Source organism: Elephantulus edwardii, unplaced genomic scaffold (assembly GCF_000299155.1).
Source record: "Elephantulus edwardii isolate Elephantulus edwardi_28Jun2011 unplaced genomic scaffold, EleEdw1.0 scaffold00066, whole genome shotgun sequence".
NCBI lineage: Eukaryota > Metazoa > Chordata > Mammalia > Macroscelidea > Macroscelididae > Elephantulus > Elephantulus edwardii.
Genome location: NW_006399816.1, coordinates 9,000,863 through 9,020,929, shown reverse-complemented (window position 1 = coordinate 9,020,929; position 20,067 = coordinate 9,000,863). Strand labels below are relative to the sequence as shown.

General features: G+C 37.5%; 1 protein-coding gene across 3 annotated transcripts in view; it reads left to right on the top strand.

The window, feature by feature from the left end:
• The window catches only part of NEO1 (neogenin 1), a 247,473-nt gene that overhangs the window by 75,640 nt on the left and 151,766 nt on the right, over positions 1–20,067 (top strand). For all 3 annotated transcript variants that reach the window (XM_006888320.1, XM_006888321.1, XM_006888322.1), the window contains exons 2-4: positions 7,763–8,080; positions 12,779–13,054; positions 16,540–16,693. In XM_006888320.1, coding sequence (XP_006888382.1) covers positions 7,763–8,080; positions 12,779–13,054; positions 16,540–16,693 — 748 coding nt within the window. The remainder of the gene's footprint in view (positions 1–7,762; positions 8,081–12,778; positions 13,055–16,539; positions 16,694–20,067) is intronic.

Below are 20,067 nucleotides of genomic sequence, written 5' to 3'. Positions count from 1 at the left end.
CCTCTCTTTGAAATGCAAAAGATAAACTTCTTCGTTGGTCTTTTAAGTAGCCACTTTTTATTATATAGTAATATTACACTATATTTTTTGTTGTTGTTAGGTGCTGTCTAGTTTAGTATGACTTATTGCAGCCCTGTGAACTACAGACCTGAATCCTATCCTGTCCTGTGCTGTCTTCACAATCTTTGATAACACTTGAGTCCATTACTGCAATCATCATATCAGTCCATCTCATTGGGAGTATTCCTCTCTTTTGCTGACTTTCCACCTTTCCAAGCATGATATCCCTTTCCAAGGAATACCCTCCCCTAGCAACAAATCTATAGTATGAGAGATGAAGCTTTGACATCCATACCTCCAAGGAGCACTCTGGCTGTACCTTTTCCAAGTCACACTTGTTCATTCTTTTGAAAGTCCATGACATGTTCTCACTACTCTTCTCCAGCACAACTCAAAAGTATCAACTCTTCTTCTGTCATCCATATTCATTGTCCAGCTCTCAGATGCATAGCAAGTAATGGAAAAGACCATGGCCTAAATCACACTTTAGTCTTCAAACTAACATCATTGTTCTTTAAGTATTTTGGAGTGCTCTCATTAATTTATAACAGGTTTTTTGAAGTTTTTCACTGTTAGAAGCAACGCTAATAGTAAATTTTTTGAGCATTATTTACTTGTACATGTGTTTAAGTATTTATGGTTCTGGAAAATGGAAGTTCATTTTTATTTGCATTTCCTGGATTTTTTATGAAATGCAACCCTGAATCTACTTCTTATTCTGTGGCAGAAATCTGGAGGGCAGCTGTTTGGCCAACTGACTGGAAGAGACCCATATATATTCTCATTCCAAAGAAAGGTGATTCAACAGAATATGGAAATTATTGAACAATATTATTAATAGCACATGCAAGCAGAATATTGCCAAAGATCATCCAAAAACAGCTAGAAAAGTACGTTAGTAGAGAACTGGCAGAAGTTCAAGCTGAGTTTGGAAGAGACTGTGTCATCAGGATTATCATTGCTGATGGATACTAGGCTGAAAAAGAGAATATGAAAAAAATGTCTAGTTTTGTTTTATTGCCTATGCAAAAACATTTATTTGGCTGTGTGGATGATAACAAATTATGACTAACATTGAGAAGAATAGGAATCCCAGAGCACTTAATTTTGTTCATATGAAACTTATATGTAGGGCCAAGAAGCTGTTGTACAAAGAGAGCAAGGAAGCATTGTATGGGTTTTTTATTAAAAAAAGTGTGCATCGGAGCTGTACCCAGTCTGTATGCTGAGCAAATAATTCATGGCCTAGTGGCAAGAAGCTGTGCTGTAATCCTGAAGGCATGGGGTTCAAGCCCACCAGCTGCTTAGTGGAGGAAGGATGGGCAGTCTCTTCCTGTGTGATTAACTGCCCCTAAAAACCTGCCAGAAGGTCAGCTATGGGTCATTTCTGACTTTGGTACACAACAACAACAGCAACAGACTTTATAAAGAAGAAAGTAGCATCAAGATAGTAGAAAGACTTAGCAACAACCTGCATTATGCAGATGATAAAACTTTGCTTGTTCAAACCAAAGAGGACTTAAAAAACTTACAGCAGAAGATCAAGGAATCCTTCAATAAGGATTCCATGTCAACATCAAGAAAACAGAACTCCTCATCATTGATCCAATAGGCAACACCATGATAGAAGGAAAAAAGATTGTAGTTGTCAGAGCTGAGGAGAAATGTGGGGTCAAGATTGGTGGAAGATCTATCAACGATCTGTGATATGCAGATGATACAACCCTGCTTGCTGAAACTGAGGAGGACCTGAAGCGCTTGCTGCAGAGGATCAAGGACTGCAGTCTGCAATATGGAGGCTCAATGTCAAGAAGACAAAGATTCTCACCACTGGGCCAATTGGCAGCATCAGGATGGATGGTGAAGAGATTGAGATTGTTCACAACTTCAGTTTGCTTGGCTCCACAGTCAACACTCTCAGCACCAGTAGCCAGGAAATTAGAAGACATATTGCCATGGGAAAGTCTGCTATTAGGTACCTCTCCAAAGTACTGAAGAGCAATGGTGTCTCTTTGGAGACTAAGGTGCGTCTGATACAGGCCATGGTCTTTGCTGTCACTTGTTATGCATCAGAGAGTTGGACAATGACTAAGGAAGATAGAAGGAGAATTGATGCCTTTGAGCTGTGGTGCTGGAGAAGAGTATTGAGGGTACCATGGGCTGCTAGGAAAAACAGATTCATCCTGGAAAGGGTCAAACCTGGCTGCTCCTTGGAGGCAAGGATTCTGAGGCTCCATCTAACATACTTTGGACATGTTGCAAGGAGGGACAGGTCCTTGGAGAGGGAAATCATGCTTGGTAGGGTAGAGGGACAGCGCAGAAAGGGAAGGCCCCCTATGAGGTAGATTGATTCAGTGACGGGGGTAATCGGGATGGGTGTATCGGAGACAGTGTGATTGGCACAGGACAGAGCAGAGTTTAGGGCTGTTGTACATAGGGTCGCTATGAGTCGCAGGCGACTCGATGGCACATAACAACAACAGTTGTCAGAGCTTTCATCTTACTTGGATCCACAGTCTCACCTTTAATACCAGCAGTCAAGAAATAAAATTTTCACTCTTGGAAATTATGTGTTGATGTGTTACACTGGGAAAATCTGCTGTCAAGGTCAGTGATGCCAGTTTAAAGACTAGATGTACCTGATCCAAACCATGGTCTTTCCCAGTTACTTGCTATGGACCTTAAAGTTGGACAGATGAGTAATGATAACAGAGGAAGAATTGATGCCTTTGAGTTGTGGTGTTAGAAAAGAGTACTGAATATCCCAAAAGAACAAATATGTCTTGGAAAAAATGTAACCAGGCTACACCTCAGAGGCATAGATGGCGAAACATCGTGCCACATACCTTGGGCAAGTTGTTAAGAAGAGACCAATGCTTGAAAAAAGCCCAAACACCATGCTTAGAAATGCGAAAGGTCGTTGAAGAGAGGAAAACCCTCAACAAAATGAACTGACAGTGGGGTATCAAAGGGCTCATATATATTAGAGATGACAAAAATGGCACAAGATAGGTCAGGGGACAGATTTGTTGTTCATGGGGAGATTGAGTCATAGTTGATGTGATGGCACTTAACAACATAAACATACCTATATTTAAAGAGTTGTAATAATCATAGTACGTACAGTCTCATGTGTAGTACTTTTATTTCTGCATGATCTCTTCCTTAGAGCGGGAGTGTTAGCTTGAAGGATAGAGGCATATTAAATTCTGGTGGATAGTTCCAGATTGATTTTGCATTTCCATTTTTATCAGCAATGCAAGAGAATAGACTTTCCTTGGAAGACAAAAGATTTGCAGATCCTGTAACCAGTAGAAATTGCCTGGTTATGTAATCTAAAGATTGATGCTATCCTCTAAGCTGATTGACAGTGGAGCCATGGTGAACTGCATAGTGTGGAAAGGTAGCTTTCATTCCTGTGGTTCCTAAACCATGACCAGAGGTACTGTACGCTGGGCATGTCAGTGAGCTAGTAGAAATAGTCAGATTTTTGAGGGAAGCATAGTGACATCTGTTGGACATCTTGCAAACTTGTAGCTCAAGATAGTTAACAATTTGAACATTTGATTATGTGACACTCCTTTTGAGAACTCCTTTTGATGTCTATAGGTGGTTGCTTCAATACAAAAGAAAGTAGCATGTGAAAATCACTGCGGAAATGAGATTAGTAATACTGTTTGATGCTAAGATTTGAGAAGTTGTTCAGTGCCTCATATATGTATATTTTCCACAAAAAACCAAATTATAATGTAAAAGTGAAGTAAAGATACTTTTCAATTTGGTATATTGTTTTCTCAAAAAGACTTATTTCAGAAATAATTGGTGAGTATTAATTTGACTGTGCCAGCTAATTCTTTTGGTGTTGAGACTCAGTTAAAAAAAGGAAAAAAGCCTATGCTAATAGAAGCAGCAGGAACCAATAAAGTTCTGGAGCCTCTGCTGTAAACAAGTTACAAATATTTAAAGATTAAGACTATGTGAAATGCTATGTAGATAAGTCATGTTTACATTTGACAAGCTAACTGTTTGCCGTAGGCAGGGAAAGACAGTATTTCTGAGAAAGTGATGTTTAAATCAAATCTAAAGAAAGGCTTTGAGTTAACTGTACAGGCTTTGAGTGGGGAATAGTTTATGCCAACAGGGTTTAAGCTATGGCAGGACTGAGTAAAATCTTTCATGCCTTGGAAGATATGAGGAAGGTGATGGGAGAGGAAGTGAGAGGATAGATTGAGGCCAGATCAAATAGAAACATTGAAGTCCAGTCAAGTTTATACAAAATGCAATGATCTTAAGTCAGTCACTTCTGCCTTACTGAGGGAATAAATTGTAATATGGTATGTCCGTAATTAACAGTGTTTCTTAAGTAACGAGCACTGGTAGCCTGAGAATTGGTAAAAAGCTGAGTTGCAATCCACAAAGGTACAAGGTTCAAATCCAACCTGCTGCTCCATAATATATGTTAGATGTGTGTGTGTTTGTGTATGTAAGTGTGTAGTGAAGTCAGTTCATTTTCAAGCACTTCATTATTCTACACACAAAAATTTCCAATATATATTACTTAAGGGGGAGCTCTGGTGGCTTAGTGGTAAGCAGTTATGATGACAACCTAAAGCCCAAAGGCACATGATTTGCATCCACCAGCTTCTCCACAAGTAGAAGATGAACAGTCCCCTCCTGTGTAGTTTACTGCCTCTGAAAACCTGCTGGAGGGTCAGTTATGTGTTGGTAATGACTCAGGATATATAACAACAGCATATTAATTAAAAACATTGTTAATTATTGACCTTTATCTTCATGATTTATTCTCTCAGTAAGAAGCAATTTATTCTCAAGGAAGCTGTAGTGGCCTAACAGTAAGAAGCTGCACTGCCAAACCAAAAACACATTATTTGGATCCACAAACTGCATCGTAGGAGAAAGATGGGCAGGCTCCTCCTGTGCAATTTGTTGTTGTGGTTGTTTTTGTTGTGTACTATAAAGTCAGAACTGGCCCATAAATGGCCCTTTGGTGGGTTTTCAGAAACAGTTAATTGCACAGGAGGAGATTGCCCATCCTTCTCCCACAGAGCAGCTGGTGGCCGTGAACTGCATGCCTTTGGGATTGAAGCACAGCTTCTTGCCACTGGGCCACCAGAGCTATGAAAATCCATTGAATAGTCAGCTGTGAGTTGGTTCTAACTTGATGGCACCCAACAACTACATCTGCTCTGTGGGAAGAGGGAGGACACAGTTTGCTTCTGTGAAGATTTACAGTGGTGGAAACCCTAGAGCGCGGCCCTACCCTGTCCTGCAGAATTGCTGAGTTCGAATTTACTTGGTGGCAAATAAATTTGGTTTATTAACTTATGCAGTGAAATATTTTCAATTGTTAATATGTGTGTTTTGGCTTCCAGTTTGTCCATTATGTACTTCTGCTGTTTAAATACAGATAAGATAGAAAAATAACAGTGAAAATATTGAAAAAGCAATTTTTCTTAGTGTAGTTATAATTTTGTACTTTAAGATTGTATATTTTTCCATAATTCCAGGATATAAATAAAACATTTTAGATTGTAATGAGAAGTAAACTAACAGCAGATTACTTATGAAAAATTTCTCAACTACTTTTTAGTTTTAAGGTTTAAAATAGCAATTTCATATTTATCAACTGACATTGGATATGTGATACTCTTCCAACACTCTTTTCAAGATGTTTGAAGGAAATGGGTGTGATTAGATTGTTTAAAGTGTACATTGTCATTTAAGTGTTGGGAAGGATTTTAAGGCAGTTTAATATTACCTCCTTCCTGCCAGTGTGTTTAATATTTATTTTAGAGCCATTTGTTAATCTTATAATACTGAATTAGGACCATCTCTAGGACAGTGTAAATAAATTCTAGATAAAAACACGCACATATATATTTGAAAAGTTGGTTTTAATTTTTCCGATTATAAATTTAGTAGCACATGAGGGTATTCTTTATTAATTTATTTTGAGAAAAAGATAAATCTTTAAATTGGAAATACTTCCCTGGTTCAGAATGTAGTTTATAATGAATGTTTCTTTTAAATTTTGTTCTTTCTTTGTTAAAAACAACTTGCCAGGGATTCAGAAAAATAAACTGCTCCAAAATTTGCTGGTACATAAAAATGAAGATTAAATGTAAAAGATAAACCACAAAAGTATTAGAAGGGTGCAATTTTTTACTACTCTTAAGTGAAAAAGACCTATTAAATTATAATAGGTTTAATTTTTTTCCTTATGACAAAAATCATAAAGTTAAAATGGGGAAGAAAATATTTGCAAAACATGCTAGTTGTGACCAAAGAGTTCATTCAGTTTTAGTAAGATGACTTTCATTAGACAAATGGACAAAATATGTGGTTTTGTTGTTATGTACCATTGAATTGGGACCTACTCATAGCTGACCCTTTAACATGTTTTCAGAGCCAGTAAATCACATGGGAGGAGATTGTCCAGCTTTCCCCTATGGAGCAACTGGTGAATTTGAACCATTTGCCTTTGGGTTCCAGAGCAACTCCTTATCACTAAGCCATCAGAGCTCTAATATGGTGAATGGATTTATGAAAGAAATATAAATGGCCAGTAAATAGGGAAAAAATACCTTATTTTTAAAACATTTTAATTTTCTTTATATTTCACAGAAAATTTGAATATATAGTGATTTGAATATTTTAATGTCTTACTTGAATTTAGTCTTTTTGTAATTTGAAACATTGCTTTTTCTAGACATTAATCAAATTTTAACAAGAGCTTATTTGCTCAGCTGTCATAGTCTTTAATTACGTTGTTCTTTTTTTCTGAGTGTATCAACTTTTGGTGTGCTAGAAAAAAGTAAAGGGAGATCTGTGCTGCCAACCCAATGGCCTGCAGTTCTAAACTACTGGCTGCTCCATGGAAGAAAATAGGGAGTCTCCTCCTGTTTAGTTTATTGCCTCTGAAAACCTGCTGGAGGGTCAGCTCTGAGACACTTTTGACTTGGTAGTACAGTAAAAGTAAGTTTTAAGCATTAATAGTGATGTGGATATTTATGGGCTTCTTTTATATCATGCACAAAGGGCACAACCATTTAAAAATAACTTTTGCAGTATGCCACATCATCAAATATTATACGGTAGCAGGAAGTGTCCATTATCTTGAGTTTCAAGTCTGTGCTTTTCCAAATTGGAAACATAATACAGAATTTCTGAATGTGTACAACCCTTTAAGCTTACTATTAAAAGGTAACACCTAGGACACCATTGTTTCCCCCAATTTAAAACTTTCAGGTGTATCCTGAATCCTTGACAGTCTGAAGAATGAAAAGAGGCAAAACTTACTCATATTTTGTACTCATCCTTTATCCAAGCCTTAAGGATAGAGACCAGTTGATAAAAACCAAGAATTCCAAGGTTCCAATTTGAAATTCTCAATTAATATTTATAGATCCAAATAATGGACTAGAAATCTTAGCAGAACAGGAATTAGTTTTGAGATTTTCCCTAAGTAGAAAAAGAAGTATTGGAGTAAATTCTATGCTATAGTGATGAACTTTATTAGACAATTAGATATTTTGGTGACTTACCTTTCATTACTGACCTGGATCTTTGCTAAGAAATAAATCTTTCTTAGAAGAAGAAGAAGAACTTTTGGACATGCTCCATTTTTCTATAGAAGTCATAAAGAATTTTACTTAATTTATTTTTATTTTTGTTTTTGTAGGAGCCAGCATCCGAACATTCACTCCGTTTTATTTTCTGGTGGAGCCCGTGGATACACTCTCAAATCGAGGCTCTTCTGTTATATTAAACTGTTCAGCATATTCTGAGCCTTCTCCAAAAATTGAATGGAAGAAAGATGGAACTTTTTTAAACTTGGTATCCGATGATCGACGCCAGCTTCTTCCAGATGGCTCTTTATTTATCAGCAGCGTGGTGCATTCCAAGCACAATAAACCTGATGAAGGTTATTATCAGTGTGTGGCCACTGTGGAGAGCCTTGGGACTATTGTTAGCAGGACAGCCAGACTCACTGTAGCAGGTAAGGGAATGGTTTGTATTTTCTGAGTAGTAGTAAACCTTGATAAAAGAAGTATTATCCTGGAGTTTTCATTGAATTTTTAACAGCAGATAATCTGATTTTTAAAATACCAGTTTAACATATACTGTGTGTATGTGCGTATGCTAGAGTTTGGGTGAGTCTGGTTAGATTGCTTAGAATTTGCTTATATCATTGTTAAGTGTTGGGAAGAGTGTTAAAAATAGTTGAATATTATTCCCTTCCTCTCTGCCAGTATGTTTCATAATTATTTAGCACCATCTGTTAATCTTATAATTTTGAACTAGCATACTTCTTAAATTCACAGTGTAAATAAGTTATAGCTAAAGACATACTTGCATATATTTGGAAAAAAATAGACTGTACTGTATTTGTGGACTGTATTATATATACTGTGATATAGATTGTTTGGAAGCAGAAGTGGCATACACTTCCTAAATAATGCCTCCAGAAACTCTGTGTACTCTGATAAATGTTGATGGTTGTAGAGGAGCTTCAGGCCTTTTGTTCATAGGGTCTCTATGAGGCGAAGGAAGTCAACAACAACATATAGATTGTCCTATAGGAAATAAACTGCACTCCTTTTCTACTTATCTGATTATTTAGGGGAATTAAAGTTATTATCAGAAATAATAATCCAGTTCCTTTCCAAACTTTGAAATGATAAGAGAAATATAAAATTAATCACTTTGATAGCTAACTTTTATCTTAACCAGCATAGACCACTTAGTATGGTTTTGTATAACTTGCAGTTTAGCCATAACATTGTTCCTTTTTGTATTAGCCAATAAATGGCTTCGTGAATTACTGCAGTTGTGAAAAATCTATGAAGGTGGAGAATAGAAAGCTGTAAAATGCCTGTTTTTTAGTGGACACTGGTAGTGATCCTCAGATCAAATCAGCATTTCAGTTGTAGATAAGTCATTGTCTAGGACTGAAGACTGGTGTGGAAGGTGCTGAGGTTAAGGAATGAGAAGACTGCTCTTGAATACAGGGTTCCTTTCTGGAATGTGATGAAAATGTTCCATAATTAGATTGGGATATTAATTGTCCGACTCTCAATATACAAAAAGCTGTTGAATTGTGCTTGTAAAATGGTGAACTTTCTAAGTAAGTTATGTCTCCATAAAACTACTGAGAAAGAAGAAAAAGGTAGATATTGCCACACCATTGCCATAAATTATTGATTCAGATTCTTTGCTTGCAACCAGTAGAAATGCATTTGAACCAAGATAAGCAGGAAGGAAATTTACTAACATTAGACAGCTCACAGAATTAACTGTGTTGTTATGTGTCATCAAGTCAACTATGACCCAATCAATGAATGATAGATAAATTGGGGCATTTCTAGGCAGTCAGATTTTTGCTGCTCTCTTGTCTGGTCAATTGCCTGGCTGTGGGTGTTTGTGCCCTATGGTGGGGAAATAGAGTTATCTAAATACGTCTTATTGGCTCCATAGCTTGCTCCCACTCTTCTTTTTCTCCTGCAAGTCTCTGTAGGCAGTAGAAAAACTGGCTTTCTTCTTATGAGCACAGGAAGTTGTAGTCTTCTCTGCATATGTTAGTTACTCATTCTTCCATCTGCTCTCCCTATTCAGAAACTCTTTGAAACCTCTTGTCTACTGATTGCCCATATGTTGTTGGTTTGTATTTTTAAAAATTACTCATCTTCATGAGACCTCAAGAGGAATATTTTTTCTTTTCCTTAAATACTTTAGTCAGCTATAGATGTTAAGACATTTTCCTTAACAGTGTCCATGTTTATTTTTGTTAATTTCTTCTACTTAGTGGTTTCTGAAATGGAGATATTTGAGTAACTATATCTTTGTTTCTTTCCTTCAAAAATGTCCCTGAAATAAAAAACAAGAAAAATTTTGTAGCATGGAAATAGAAATCTGTAAGCATCATTGCGTCATTAACATTTAGATTCATAATCATCATAAAGTGAGAAATATTTTCTTCAGGATTGAATATATTTGTTAGTTTTTCAAGAAACACGCTTGCATTTTAGCACTTCAGAGTCAATTTTTAAATATTGTTATTGCTAATAATAACAGCTAGTATTTTATTATTGTATTTATTGTTGTTTTGTACCTTAGAGTTGGCCCTCCTGCCAACCCATAGTTGACCCTCCAGCAGATTTTCAGAGGCAGTTAATTACAGGGGAGGAGATTGTCCTTTCTTCTCCTATGGAGGAGCTGGTGGCCTCAAACCACATAGTTTGGAATTACAGCACAGTTTCTTGCCATTAGGCCACCAGAGCTCCCTAATTTATTGTTATCTATGAAATATTTATACTGTACATTTAATTTTTTTAACAGTCATATGAAACAAGCCTTATGCTGTTTTTATATCATTGATGGAGAAACTTGGGCTTAGAGAAAGGTTAAATGACTTGCCAGCTTAACAAGCCATGAAATTGTGGAGTTGGGATTTCAAATTTAGGTTAGGTAACTCCAGATCTGGTGATCTTAACCACTGTATTCTGTGGAAAATATGTTTATAAACTCCCCTTTTAGTGTTAATATTTTCTTTTTAAGATATTTCAAGTTTGTAAGGTAATTACAAGAACAGAACCAAGAAATCCTATATACCCTCATCCAGATCCAACTAGAGGACAATGAGTGGGGCACAGAGGAAAGAAACACAGACAAGCTGGAAAGACACATTTTACTATGGGTTGGAATTTACTTGATAACAGCAAGTTTGGTTGGGTACTGGAATAGGGAAATACAGTGTTGGCATCTAATCTATTATTCAGTTTTCAGTGATTGTTTTGGTAATATTCTTTATAGGGAAAAAACCCTCAACACGCCAACAAATAAAAACAAGCCAAAGCAGACCCATTAGTTTTTCCTTTCTGTTGCAAGATGATAATTTAGTTGTATTGCTGTAGACTGCTTCTGTTTTTAACAGTTTGTGCTTTTTCTTTCATGAATTTGATGCTTAAAGTGCGACTTTGTAAAATGTGTCTTTTCAGTTTATCTGTGTTTCCTCTGTGTCCCACTCTTTGTCCTCTAGTTGGAACAAACTCTCAGCTCTACTGGCTTTTCAGAGGCTGTAAATTTCATGGGAAGAGATTGCCCATCTTTCTCCCATTGGAGCACCTGGTAGGTGTGAACTACCAGCCTTTGGGTTGACAGTACAAGTCTTTAGCACAAAGCCACCAGAGCTCCTGAGTTGTTTATTAGTAAGACGTATTTTAGAAAGAGATGCTTAAATATTTTGTTTCTTGTTAAACTTTTGTTTTAGCATCCCTGGATGATTATTATCTGAGTTAATGGTACTATATTGTTATTAGGGAGCATTAATGTCCTAGTGGTAAAAAACCGTACTGTAATCTCAAAGGCACACAGTTTGAATCCACCGTCTGCTCCAAGGGAGAAGCATGGGCAGACTACTACCATGCAATTAACTGCCTCTGAAAACCCACTGGAGGGTCAGCTATGGGTAGATTCTGACTTGGTACTCAACAGCAACACAACCATGTTGTTATTAGGAGACTGTGGTGGCCTAGTGGTAAGAAGCTGTACTGCAATCCCAAAGGTGATACAAATCCACCAACAGCTTCCTCAGGAGAATGGGCAATCTTCTCCCATGTATTAACTGCCTCTGAAAACCCACTGGAGGGTCAGCTATGAGTTGGTCCTGACTTCACGGTACACAACCACAACATGTTGTTGGTATTATGTGCTGTTGAGTCAGAACTGACTCATAGCTTACCCTCCAGTGAGTTTTGAGGGGCTGTAAATCTCACAAGAGGAGACTTCTCATCTTTCAGCTTCAGAGCAGCTGGTGGATTTGAACCACCTGCCTTAGGATTAGCATTGTAACTCCTTAACTCCTAGGTCACCAGAGTTCCAAAATAGGTACTAGATGGTGATAGTTTTCTAGTTTTGTCATTTTTGTAAAGTATAGCTTTTCATTTGCTTCCACTTACACGTTTATATTACCATGATCACCCACCTAGATTCTCATTTTATTCAGTGGCTTATAATGCATTATTTTGATTATCCCAGGATTGACTAGAAACTCCCTTCATATTGACTTTGTGTCATTTTGACATGTTTTCATCTTTCTTCAGACACCTCCTTACTTTCTCTAACATGATTTTCCAGGCTTACCTTGTTCTTTGTCGACACTAGTCCTAGAATATCCAAGGAATTCAGATTCCATGTAGTAGAAATGGTATTTAAAACCTCAAGATCTGACCACTCCATGTACTTCTTTCTTTTGAGATAAAACTGATTCTGGGCCCTTCTAGTAGACATGGCTGGGAAATGCATACATATTTCTGAATTAATTTATATGTAATTATTGGATATGAAACATATCTTTAATACATACACATTTATATTTAGATATATTTTCATATCTACTTTTAAGTTTACAATTATACCTTATCTATTCTAAGTATCTGGATTTATTCTACCGTTCTACTTGACTATACTTATCCTTCTTTCTATACTTAAATGAGTCTGACACTAATTTACCCTTAATATATTTACTTACTTTGTTTAGTACATTTGTATGTGGCCAGTCTCCTGGATACGTAGACCTTCTTTATGACCCTGGTTTCTATCTCATATTGTGACCGCCTGAGCTGACTTGATCCTGGCCTCTGTAATTTTATTTTTAAGTGATGCTTCAAATATATATTTTTTTTCCTTTATTGTCCAGGTCTCCCACGGTTTGCCAGCCAGCCAGAACCTTCCACTACTTATGCTGGGAATAGTGCAATTCTGAATTGTGAAGTTAATGCAGATTTGGTTCCATTTGTGAGATGGGAGCAGAACAGACAGCCCCTTGTTCTGGATGACAGAGTTGTGAAGCTTCCGAGTGGAACGCTGGTTATTAGCAACGTGACTGAAGGAGATGGGGGACTTTATCGCTGTGTAATTGAAAGTGGTGGGCCGCCAAAGTACAGTGATGAAGCTGAATTGAAAGTTCTTCCAGGTATTAATTCATTATCAGCACTGTTTGAGATTTATTTATAGTTCAGGATGGTTCTTTAGGTATTTTTTATTAAGTACTGTTAAAATATAGCATAGTGTGTTTCTGTCAGCATAAGTTAATTTTCTAGAAAGATAAAAAGATGAAATTATGCCAGAGGCACAATCTGTAATTAATAGATTTATCAGTAAAACTCTGTCTTCGGATAAAGTATGCTCAGTATCTAATGGCATATTCTTCTTGGCCAAAGAAACATTAGTATTGTGTCATTTATCAAGTTCCTTTCTTCTGTTCCTGTCCCCAAATAGAGTGCCTTTTCTCTGTTTCCTTGTAAAAATCAGGTTCACTCAGACTAGTTCATATGAAAATTGGTACCTTGATCTGACAGCTTCACGAATATGGCATACGAGAGCTCTTAGATCTCTGTGGAGCTTCCATCTCACTCTATACTCATCTCCTCTTTCACTCTTCCCTCTTTGTGTGTTTTATTACTCTCTTTGTCCCTACTGGCTTTCCTTACTTCTCTGTCTTTTCCCAGCAACATAACTTCTGCTTACACATAACTTCACTTGGAGCTCATTATAGTCCTGCTAGCCTTTTGGTTTTTCATGGCCTTTGAGCTGCTATTCCTACTGGTAGGTACTTGATTCTTTCCATATTTCTTATTTCAAATCTGAGTTTATGGGTATAATTGAACCATCCATACCTCATATGGGCAGAATTCTGTGGTGGCCACCTGATAGGCTGTTTTAATTGGCTTGCAAAATAAGACCATCATCATGAGCAGCAGCTATTGAGGGTACCCCTGATGGGCTTGGAAATAATGTTTAAAATACTTCTTTTATTGTCATCTCTGCCCTTTGATTCCTATCCTAGTTAATTTTCAGTTGGGCAGCTTTAGTAATTTTTACAAATGTCTGTTAGATCATATCACACCTCTGTTCAGAACTCCTTAATGGTGTCCTATGTCACTTACAGTTAAGGCTTTATGCAATCTCAACACCACCACCCTCCTTTCCCCTCCCGCCCATTTCTCCCTCCTATCTTCCTTACTCTGATAATGGCCACAGTATGTTTCTAGAGTACTCCATATATGGTCTGTCTTTAAAGATTTGTGCTTCCTGATTCCACTTGCTGGCCGCCTCACTCTGCGTTTGCTTGTCCTCCTCATCCTCATGTATCTGTCTGGCTTATTCTCTCACCTCTCTGCTCAAGTGTTGCTTCATCAATAAAGCTTCCTTGACTAAATCTTTCTTGTAAAACAACATTCACATTTCTGACTCAAGCTTTTCCCACTTCATTGCCATCAAGTCAGACCTCATTCGTTCATAGCTGACCCTCCAGCAGGTTTTCAGAGGCTGTAAATTGCATGAGAGGAGACTGCCTTTATTTCTCCCAAGATAGTGTTCATTTTCTATAAGGGAAGGGAATTTTATCAGCTGCCAGAAATGGTGCCTAGCATATTAAATGTTACAGTTAAATTCATTTTATTAAAGGTAATGGGCTTCTGAGCAGCTGCTGAGACTTTCGTTCTTCCTTAGTAATTTAAGATTTTCTATTTTTTAAAAAAGAGCTGTTGCCATTGTCTCCCATTCTGCATCCACGCTTGCAGTTACCTGGCTAGAAAAGCTTATAATATAACTTCTTCTTAACCTCTGGAGAAGCCTTCAGAACCTGACTCCAGAAAACAAGTTTCACTGTGCCAAAGAATGAGACCCTTACTCAGTATCTGAGATGGAAATACGTAAAAATTTTACTTAAGAGTTTGATATTGATAATAGAAGCTGTTTCATAGCTAGTTGCAGAGGTGAGAACAGAGTCACACCATCCTTCGAAGTAAGTGACTCTACTGTTGATTAGCTAACATTTAAAGCCTGAGGTCTATCACTGATTGGCTGACTTTTAGGACTGTCACTGATTGACGAACTTTCAGAGCCTATGGGCTATCACTGATTGTCTTAAACAGGCATATTCACTGAAGCTCTTTGTTACTAATTTATTAAATAGTGTTTACCTGTTGTCAAGCCTGCAGAACCGCCATAGATCAGCAAGACAAACTTAAAACCAGTTTTGATGATGGTTACCATGACGGTAGAACATCTTTTCTTATGAGTATTAGGACAGAAGTTACAACTGTCTCCTGAGAACTGTCTCAGTAAAAAATCAAGACTAGAAATAAAATTCTTTAAAGAAAGTTCCCTGTCTTCTACCTACAAAGTCATGGAAGATGGGCACTCTTTCCCCATGCAATTATCTGCCTCTGAAAACTTGCCAGAGGGTCAGCATGATCGGTTACTACTGTTGACAGTCTACACAACAAAAGTGGCATCTTCTACCTGCAAAGTCATGTCCTTTTTCTGTGACCAAAAGAAAACAACTCTATGAAGTACTTATGTAGTAATTTTATATTTTTTGAAGAGACTCTTTTGTTGTTCTTATGTGCCATCAAGTCACTTGCTACTCGTAGCTACCTTAAGTGCAACAGCCCTATACCTTGCTCTGTCCTGTGTTAATCTTACTGTCTTTGACACACCTACCCTTATTACCCCAGTCAATGGAATCAATCCGTCTCATAGAGGGTCTTCCTTTTCTGCGCTGTCCCTCCACCCTCCCATGCATGACGTCGCTCTCCAAGGACTGACTGGTCCCTCCTTGCAACATGTCCAGAGTATGTCAGGCAAAGCTTCAGAATCCTTGCTTCCAAGAAGCAACCTTATTTCAGCGTCTCTAGGATGAACCTATTTGTTCTCCTAGCCATCCAAAGTATATCCAATATTCTTCTTGAGATACATAGATAAAATAGCAGCTAGGTGGTTACTCTGTAATACCAAAAGATTGACAGACTGAGTGAACAAGGCAAAGACAGATTTTCAGAAATAACTTGAAGATGAGGAGAAGGAAAGAAATACCTCTTGTTATCTTTGTGAATATGGAGGGGGCTGCTTGGGGTAATTGTTCATTTGATTCCTCATTTGTACCACTGTTGGTGTTTACTTTACCTTGTCTTTTAATATGAATGTTTAACTTCATACTTCCTTCAGTTGATCAGTAAGCACTAAGCACCCTGAAGGCAGGTATTATAACTTAGTTATCTTTAAGAATGACATCACCGTGAGCTCTGGTGGCCTAGCAGCAAGAAGCAGCACTGCAATCCCACAGGCGAATGGTTCAAATCCACCAGATGCTCTGCTGGAGAAGGAGGGACAATCTCCTCCTGTACCAGTCAGATCCAATTTGACGGTACACACACAAAAATAATTTAAAAAAAAAAACCTTAAAATTTTTTTTTAAAAAAGACATTGTCTTGCCTGCTGCTTTGCACATAGAAGGAACTTAATAAATACTGCTAATTTAATGGAATTCTCCATCACTTGTGTGTACAATGCACTTTGTCATGTAAAGCCATACAGGCTAAATAGGAATTTTCTGTTCTACATCTTAAAGTGCTTTTCTAACTGCTGTCTTGTCTTTGTATGTGTTTATTCTAGATCCTGAGGTCACATCAAATTTGATGTTTTTGAAGCAACCCTCTTCCTTAGTTAAAGTCATTGGTCAGAGTGCAGTCTTGCCCTGTGTTGCCTCGGGATTTCCTGCTCCAACCATTAGATGGATGAAAAATGAGGAGACCCTTGACACAGAAAGGTAAATGTTGTCTGCCTACGAGCCCTTTAGCTCTGTCTTGAGACTCCGTCTAATCCTATTTGGAGTTATTGACTATTTAACAATTATTATTTCTTGTACTTTTATCTAAACACATTATAATGTTCACAGGCCATCTATAAGATACATTTATATACTGTATCTGGTAAGGATTTTTAAAGGAAAAACTGCTTTCAAAATATTAAGAGGTAATTATTTCCATTTGTTCTTTCAGAAACTGCAGTTTACTAAGCTTAGGGATTCGGGACACCCGTCTTAAATGAACTGTGGCAAGAACTTCTCATTGTGACTAAGTCTTAAGTCTTCTCACTTGTTCATTGTAGTTTTTGTTTTATTTAGTAAAATAATATAAAAAAATTGTGTTTCTTTTCCTTTTTACCTCATTTTAATAGAATACCAACCAAATTATTCTTCTACAGAAAAAATTATCTTAGCACCAGCCACCTTGCCATCCCTTTCATTGCTTCGTTAAGTAAATTAGTACTTTTCCCATAGTAATATTCTGTTAAGAGACCTGAGGTGGTTGTACTGGTGATAATGAGATTTGCATTTTGTTTCTAACACTGAATCTATTACTTGCAATTTGGCACTTTAGACCAGGGTTTCTTACTCTTGGCATTATTGGCATTTGGGGCCAGGTAATTCTCTGTTGTTGAGGGATTGTTTTGCACATTTTAGGATGCTTATCACTCAGATCTTCTTTCACTAGATGTTGCTAGCACCCAAAGGGGTGACAGCAGTGTCCCTTTGGGAAGTCAAAATCACCCTCTGTTTAAGACCGCTTGTTTAAAATCATGTTAACTAAGAGAAATATAATGTGAGCTCCAGGTATAATATTGGAACCATATTAAAATAAGTAAATGGCATAAGTACACTGTTGTTGTCCTTCTGTGACTTTGCAGCTGGAAGACACAGATCTTCCTTTGACAGCAACATATGTATACTACAGCAGTAATATTTATGCAGTGGAATGAATAGAGTGAAATGTTCTTCCAAAATGATACATTGTGCTTAATGGGGAAAGAAAAATTATGCTGCTTCAGTTTTTAAATTAAAACAGAATAATATTAAAAATTAAATTCTTTCATCGTAGCAGGTACCTTTCAAGTCATTAGTAGCTTTATGTAGCTAGTGGCTATTGATTTGAATTGAACAGACACTTAATTTGTGTAGCCTAAGAAGGAGCTCTGGCAGCAGAGTCCTTAGGGAGTTGTACTGCGAACGCAGAGGCTAAGAGTGTCTGGAAGTTCGAATCCTCCAGTGGCTCTGAGAGAGATGGGCAGTCTGGTTCCATTACAATCTGCAGCCTCAAAAACCAGATGGAGCGTTGCTGTGGGTCAGAAACAACTGGACAGCAGTGAGTTTGAGTTTTGAGTAGCCAGTAAATGGAAAGGGGGTTTCTTTCTCATCAACTAGGTGATGAGCCTTCATGGTCAATGAGGATGATAGAATGTGATCAGAACGTTCCTCACACATTCGTTAGTAAACCTGATAGTCATCCTTTTAGCACTTCATTTCTTTTCAACTTCCATCTATCAGTAGAAATTGAATTTGTCATTTAAGATATTCTAAAATAGATTTTTCTCCAGGTTCAGATTGTTTCACAAGAAAATTCTGTTTAAACACATAAAGAATTAGTAATTCAAATGCAGTCCTGTTATAAAATAGAAAAGGAAGAAATATTTCTAATTTATCTTATGAAACTTATTTGGATGACAAAACTAGGCAAAGACAGTCCAGAAAAAGAACCACAGACCACTATCTTTCTTGAATGTAGATGTAAAAGCACTTAGTAATATTAAAATAGAGTTCAGTATTATCATGAAATGTACGAAGAGCTAGTGTCAGAAAGTCAAAAGGGAAGAACTTGCCTGGCATTACTCAAGATGAAGAAACTGAAGGACAAATTCAAGCCTCAAATACAATACTTAAAGGTGCTTTGAGCAAAATATTGACTAATCCAGGAAGCATCAAAAGAAGATGGAAGGAATGCACAGAGTACACACACACCAAAAAAAAAAAAATGGCTGACACAAAACCATTTCAGAAAGAAGTATATGATCAAGAGTCAATAGTAATAAAGGAGGAAGTTCAAGCTGCTCTGAAGAAATTGACCAAAAAAAATAAGGCCCCAAGAATTGATGGAGTACAAAGTGACATTTCAACAAATAGATGCAGCCCGGATGTGTTCACCAGGTTGTGCCAACAAATCTGGAGGACAGGTACCTGGCCAACTGACTGGAAGAGATCTGTAGTTTTTCTTATTCCCCCAAAAATATGATCATTAATATCACAGGCAAGCAAAATATTGTTGACGATTGATTATACCAAACTAACTAGAATCAACAGAGAACTTTCAGAAATACAAGTAGGACTTAGAGAAGGCTGCATCACTAGGGATATCATTGCTGCTGTCAGATAGACCTTGACAGAAAGCAAAGGGTACCAGAAAAAAATGTCTATTTGTGTTGTATTGACTATGCCCAGGCATTTGATTGTGTGGATCACAACAAATTGTGACTAACATTGGGACGACTAGGAATCCTAGAATACTTGATTACACTCATGGGAAACCTAGAACAGCAAGCTATTGTCCAAACTGAGCAAGGTTACATGGTGGTGGTTGTTATTATGTGTCGTTGAGTTGCCTGCGACTCACAGCCACCCTATATATAATAGCCCTAAACCCTGCTCTATCCCTTGCTAATCGTATTGTCTCTGACACACCTATCCTCATTACCCCAGTGACTGAATCAATCCATCTCATCGAGGTTCTTTCTCTCTTGCACTGTCCTTCCACCCTCACGAGCATGACATCCCTCTCCATGGACTAATCCCGCCTTGCAAAATACGTTCAAAGTATATCAGATGAAGTTTCATAATCCTTGCATCGAAAGAGCAGTCTGGTTTTACCCTCTCCAGGACAAACGTGTTTGTTCTCCTGGTAGTCCATGATATATTCAATACTCTTTCTCCAGCACCACAGCTCAGAGGCATCAAGTCTCAACTAGGGATAACAATCCCTAGTCATTGTCCAGCTCTCTGATGCATAGCAAGTAATTGCAAAGACTATGGCCTGCATCAGGCACTCCTTAGTCTCCAGACTGACATCATTGCTCTTCAGTACTTTGGAGAGGTCTCTGACAGCAGATTTTCCCAATGTAATTTGTCTTTTAATTTCTGGCTGCTGGTACCAAGTGTGTTGACTGTGGAACCAACCAAACTAAAACTGTTAACTTATCTCAATCTCTTCACCATTCATACTGATGCTGCCAATTGGCCCAGTGGTGAGAATCTTTGTTTTCTTGATGTTGAGCTTCAATCCATATTGAAGGCTGCAGTCCTTGACCTTCTGT